Source organism: Lipotes vexillifer, unplaced genomic scaffold (assembly GCF_000442215.2).
Source record: "Lipotes vexillifer unplaced genomic scaffold, Lipotes_vexillifer_v1.1 scaffold880, whole genome shotgun sequence".
NCBI lineage: Eukaryota > Metazoa > Chordata > Mammalia > Artiodactyla > Lipotidae > Lipotes > Lipotes vexillifer.
Window position 1 is genome coordinate 196,060 of NW_006776345.1, and position 6,621 is coordinate 202,680.

Consider the following 6,621-nt stretch of genomic DNA (forward strand, 5'->3'; position numbering starts at 1 on the left):
CACCCGCAGCCTATATATTCACAAGTTAATAGGTTAGTAACAATATTAGTAAGAATAGTAAGAGTAACAACAACAACAACCAACAATATTAATAATATGAATCCCCTATATCTCTATAGCACTTTACGATCTACAAAGCGCTTTCAAATCCATTATCTCATCTGTGCCATAATGCATCAGTCATCAGACACACAGGCCTTCAACTGTGCAAGGAAAATAGACCAAATGTTAGAAGTCAAGTGGTGAATAAAGGGGAAGAAAAAGCTAGTCGTGAGGGATGCTGAAGCTGTGAAATTTTTTAAAAAGGGAAAGGGCTTGAATAAAAAAATGTGATTTCAAAAATTTATATTAAAGATTGGGAATTAAGTTTAGTGTGTGGCATCAAATACTAGTTATGCTCAGACTAAGTATATATGGCCCCAATTAGTTGTTATCACAAATTGTTCAGCTTATCGAATGTGATTCATAGGTGTCAAACTGAGATGCCTTAACATTTTCTTTAAATGACATTGGCATTGCAAGATTAAACACTTAACACTAAAGCCATGATATGAGTGCACTTTTGACAAAACTGGAATAAAACATTTAGGAAACTACTTAAATAAAAGCAATCTATGTACTTCATTTATCTTAGTGTTAATTTTATAGCTATTTTATAATTTATCCCAGACTATTATAAAATATATAAAACTGAGATATAAAGTATCAGCAATATAACTTTGCACTTTAAATAATTTTCAGCTACAGATTTTGCTTTTAGAAAACAAACTTTAAAGCAGCTGTTTTGTTTCCTTGTAAAAGTTTCTGTAAATGCATATACTTGGGTCCCTGATGGACTTAGCTGTTGTGACTTCCAGACTTTTCCAACACTTTAACCCTTATACAATGCAACAAACAAACCTTTATTGTGCCTTGTTTAATGGTTCATGTTTCCACACAGGACAGGAGAATTTAAAAATTTAAAATAATGTATGTATGCTTATAGATATATATTTTAAAACTTAATTAATGAGCTTTAAACTGTGGGGTGAATCTGTGATATGAGGTAAGGAAATTTGGCACATTTCAAACAGTATCCTTTAAGTTTTGGTAAATTGTGTAACACAACATATTTTTCCACTGTGATCTACAGGTGCTATCCACATAAGTGGGGGTGGTTAATAGCAAGAATCACTGGAATGTTTCTAGTAAATTAACAGGGACAAGCTCCCCAAATACTCACAACCAAATGTTGATATAGAAGTAAAAATATATACAATACAGTCACTTTTTTGTAGTTTGGCACAATGTTTTACTTCCTTTCCCCTTGGGTAAACAGTGCATAAACTACTTTGTGCAACTGTATGACTTCTAAAGTCTTTTACATAGAACATAAGATTAAAGTTTGCTTCCAAAGACTTATTCCCACACTTTAAAATTCTTTTCTTTAAGCACTTACATGTCAACATACATACCACAAGGCATATTTTGAAAGAAATAAAACACAAACATCAAATGTCTTTCTGGAAAATGGGAGTCTCTTCTTCAAACACAGGTAAAACCCAAAATGCTGTTTCTGCTTTTAGGAGATTGTAGTCGGAATCCCTGCAGAAAAACCAAACAATTTATGCCATCTTAGTTAGCTTTAGTGTATGTCCCACAAAGGGATCATACAATCTAAATTTGTTTACATCATACTAGATGCCGTACGATGCAGAAAAAGATAAAATAGCAGGGGCCACTAGAAAGCACTCCTAATTGCCAAATGATGAGATTTTGTTTTCCAAATTATGCTCTTTTTGCTTAAATGATCTTGGCATTTTTTGTCTATATAACTTTTAAATTCTGTTATTCAAAAATTTTCTTACTGCAAAGTCCTTCCCTTCCCCAAGTCATTCAAGAGCATATTTTAGTTGTATTTTCTCAGTAAGTAAAAACTAATGCTGACTAGCAGAAAAAGTAGCCTTGTCAGAATTTATCCCTAGTCAAGCCACTACAAAATTGCCCAATCTTTTGTGTGGCTTAGAGGTATAGGGATTTTCATGCACTTTTTTTCTTTTCTTTTTAATTTGAAAAAGAAGGGAATGGGACAGTTTCTTTCATGCAAACTGCTTTCAAGAGGGAAAAAAATGAGGGACTGCGGGCTTAGCAGAGTAGGAAAGCTAAGGGTGCATCATCTCAGCCATTTTGATGCAATATTACCTCAGTTTTTCAAAAGAAGCTGTCCCAGCCTCATCCTTGTGGACCTGTTCTCGCTCCATACGCTTTCCCTTACACTTCTCATCTCTCAGGGCCTTGGAGCTGGTTTTGTGACGATATAACTTTTTGTGTGTCGGTCCATTATTGCCTAAAGTGCTCAGGTTATTATACTTTTTATCAAAGAAGGCAGAGCAAGAGTCCTCGTTATAACCAGACATGCTTGCACGACCAGGATCACCTATCGCTGCTTTCCCATTGCTTTTACTCACACCCTTGATGGACCTGTGATTCTTAGTGGCTCCTGGAGAGCCACTGTTGGCCTTTTTCTTAGATTCCTGTGGTGTCCCAGCCAATATTTTGAGGGTTTTTAATTTTAGACTATTGGACTCAGGGGAGTAGAATATATTGGGGTCTCCATGGTGCTCCATGGGTTCGCAAAGGGGCTCTATGGAGGCCATCATGAATCTCTGCACATCTGCCATACCAGAGGCAATGTTGGACAAGATATAAGAAGGCTCCTGAAATTCCCGTTGATCATCATCCAGAAGGTTGTTGGTGTTGGTGCCCATGCTCATGTCACTCCAGCCTGGGCTGCTCTCCTTCCCCAAAGACCAATCTCCAGAAAGTCCCTTCTGACTTGGCATCTTCATAGAGGCCACAGGGCCACTATGTTGGATACATTCAGCCAAAGTCTTCCCTGTGGAGGATATGCTGTTGACTTGGCCTCCTCCACGACTGATGCCAATTTGCATTTTCTCTCCATTGACTGCAGCCATGAATTTTCCTTTCTTTGTTGACTTAGGGACCTGGCGGGAGGTTTTGCCAGGTGGTTTTTCAATCCCTTTGTTGTTGGCTTTGGGGTTTTTTTTCCTGTTGTTTTTCTGAGAAGAGCTTTGGTTGGTAGCCCCACTCTTGTTGGGTGAACTTTTCTTTCTTGATTTTGACACCTTGTTGTTGGTACTCATTTGACCAGATGGATCATTAAACGCTGATAAGCAAGGGGCTTTTTGGAGCAGGCTGACAGAATCCTCATCATTGAACATATGGAACTGAAACTGATGGTTATTTAAAGTAAATCCATCATCCACTTGGACCTGCCGTGAAAGGGTACTGCAGTCCCATTTGATTTTTTCCATATTGCCCAGTATTCCTGGTACACCCTCTTGGAACACCTTTAGTGTTCCTAGTGTCTTGATACTCTCACATCTGGTAATCTGAGGGGAAAGACTGGGGGTGTCAGGTGGGGACATCTCTGAGAGGGAAGAGTGGCGGAATTTGTCAGGAGTGAAGTTGGAGATATCCAGGAGGTCAGTGGACTCCTTTAGTGGTGCTATTTCATCAATGCTCTGCTGGATCACCAGCTTGGGGCTGCAATGGGCCAGGAAGTCATCAGTGATATCATCATCACCATCCTTTTCACAAGACTTCAAGCTTAAGGAGCAATAAGTGCTTGAGTTGACAGAGAGTGGGGCCATGGAATCAAAGCTAAAGAGCCGCCCATCATCCATATTCACTGGACCCTGCTGGAAAGGAAAGCAGATCTCTCCATTATTAAAGTGACATAATTGATAAGAGTCATCAGATGAGAGCTGGGTGTCTTGCACAGATGCATACAGGACCTTGTTGCAACTACTGCCACCACTGTTGAGGCAGATCGGATTGTATGTTGTAGCTGTGAGGTTATTTTCCATGGAAACTACTTGGGAGACTCCAAATTCACATGATTGGTTTGGAGCTATCTCCCTTGAGACTGCAGCCATGAATTCCTGGGAGCCAGAAGTAGGTTTGTTGGGCCACACATTTCCATAGTTGCTTGATTCCATTTTGAAGTTTTGGGATGATTGAAGCAGCTCAGACTCAGAAGGCGAGGAAAGCACACAGTCCTGGGCAGGCTGGAGAGGTACAAATGATTTTTCTGTTTGAGTGAGGCTGACTTCATTTTGCTCTGGAGAATGCTGAGTGAAGTATGAAATGCCAGTATTATTTGACAAGTCAGAAGCATCTAACAATGTCTGCAAATACCCTCCAGGGATAACAGGTATATTGTTGGCAACATGAGCAGATGATAGAGGCATTTCAGAAGAGCAAGTGGTTGGTAGGAAAGTAGAATTCTTAGCAACCTTTGTCTCATGAAATTCAGATAGATGTGAACCGTTTGAGGTCCCAGGAATAGCTTCATTCTTTGAATTAGCCTTGGAAGATTGGTCTCCCGAAAGAGGGGTCATTTGAACAACTGGCTTGCTTTCTTGCCCAGCTTTGATTTTCTTGGATTTTAACCTGGCTTCACTTTTAAATTTGATTTTGTTGAGCACTTTCCTCTCTGGTCCCTTAAATTGTGCATCTTGGGCTTTGACTTTCACTGAGTCAGGGCCTGTGATGTCATTTAAATGTGATCCATTTGCACAGCCGGGGGCAGCCAGAGGTGCTGACTTCAGTGTACCTTTCAGGCCTCCATCTTCTTTACGACTACTAGCTTGCCTCTCATCATTGCAGAATGAAACCTGCTTACCACTTGCTGAAGTTTCCATGGATGGGATTCTTTGAATCCTGTGCCTGTTGCCAAGTTTAGATTTTCGTTTGCGAGCAGGTGGCAGGAATGACACCTCAAAGCTACCTGGTTCAAAGCTTTGCTTTTGGCATAAGGGTGTTTTGTTGGAGTCTGAATTGCTGTTTCTCTGCTTTTTCTTCTTTTGCCAGAAGCCCTTCAAGGGGGCCAGCTTGGCATATTTGTTGAGCTGCATCTCACTCAAATTCACTGTTGTCTCACTGGCATCCACCCTACCCAACTTCACCAGCATGTTCTTCTCACCTTTAAAACGATTGATGATGATATATTTGATAATAACAGGGGGCTCCTTACGAGTTACTTTTCTTCTCTTTTTGGGACACCATTCATCATCATCTTCCTCTTTACAACCACCTGGCAGCCATTCCTTCCTCTCATTTACTTTTTCACCCTCTAGTGAGTCAACATCATATAGATAATCTTCACTATACCTGACTTTTCTCTTGGCTCGTAGCCCATAATTCTGCTGGGAGGAGGAGCTGCCAGAATTAGTGTCCCGAGCCATATAGCGGCTACAGTCCTTGATCTCCCCCATGGCATCATAAGAGACCTCAATGAAGGAACTGTCATCACTAAAATTCCCTGATGCCTCCAAGGAATTGGCAAGATAGCCTTGCTTTGGATTCTTAAATTGCCCTACTTCAGGTCCACTGCATGGTTTATTTAAGGCAGATTTTTCTCCATTATCCTTAGCATCTTTTTTCTCTACACCTTTGTCTTCCTGGCCTTCTTCTTTGCCTTTCTTCTTGTCCAAGTTTTTATCTTCCTCCCCCCAGATAATGCTCACATCAGGGACCTTGAATTGGGAAAGATCACTGCTCTGCTTCAGGGCCCCACTCTTAGACTCCCGCTTGGGGCAGGTAGTGAAGACACTGGGAAAAAAGTTGAATTGGGCATCCTCCTGCATCAAAAGGGTGGTTTTGTCTCGGACATTGTCCTGGAAGGATTCATATCGAATTTTCAGGGAGCAGACATCACTGCCCAGTGTTGACTCATCATCATCGAACATGTAGTTATCCACATCTTCTTCAGAGAACAGGTTGACAGACAGCTCATTCTTGGAACAGAGGTCAAGAAGTTCAATCTTACTCTCACTAATAAAAGTCTCAAAGTAACCCCAATCCTGATTGGAATTTGCCAGCAAAGCCTCTTCCGTATTGCACTTATCTAATAGTAATGCCTCATAATAACTTTTCTGAGCTGGGTCCTCCAAGTCAATGTCAGGTTTCTCGGCTTCTCGTCTATCTCCTGCCCTTGATTTGTGCAGTGGGAAGCCTAGGAGCTGGTCTGAGAGCAGCTGCTCTCCGTATTTCATGTTTTCTCCAGCATTAATACACTGAATCCCTATATCAGAGACTGCACAAGTTTCATAATCCTTATTTAGATCACTGACTTTTAGACTGATCCCTGGCTCAGGATCTACTGCATCCTTGGATTCCATGAAGCAGCCCAAGCAAGTCCGGCTTGGCTGCATGAGGCACTCCCCATTCAGAGCTGACATGCCTGCAGGCTCCATAATGGCAAATGGAGCTTTCTCACACTCATTGGGCAGTGACCATGTGTTCAGGCCTTTTGCAACACCAGATGTAAGGGAGATGGCATTCACAGAAGCACTATTAGCAGCATGCTCAGGTGCTTCAATCAGGCCCAAAGGAGAGGGAGGGCTCTGCATACAGGGCTTCTTAGAGGGCAGAGGCAGGAGACCTCTGGGATACATCAGGTTCTCTTTTTGAGCCACCAGTATAGGCTGGATTGGTGTAGCAGCTTCTAGAGCTGCAAATGACTTCATTGCCACATCCTGGTCCTCTGAATCTAGAGAAAAGGGGGAAAATGACAGAAATAAAGTTAAAGGTATTAGACCAGACTCATTAACTCTC

At 41.4% G+C, this 6,621-nt stretch overlaps 1 protein-coding gene across 1 annotated transcript in view; it reads right to left on the reverse strand.

The window, feature by feature from the left end:
- Positions 1–1,490: 1,490 nt before the first annotated feature.
- NEXMIF (neurite extension and migration factor) overlaps positions 1,491–6,621 on the reverse strand; it is a 6,051-nt gene continuing 920 nt past the window's right edge. Inside the window, exons 2-3 of the mRNA XM_007450336.1 lie at positions 2,182–6,556; positions 1,491–1,584 (exon numbers count right to left, since the gene is read on the reverse strand). Of these exons, the coding sequence (XP_007450398.1) occupies positions 1,491–1,584; positions 2,182–6,556 (4,469 nt within the window). The remainder of the gene's footprint in view (positions 1,585–2,181; positions 6,557–6,621) is intronic.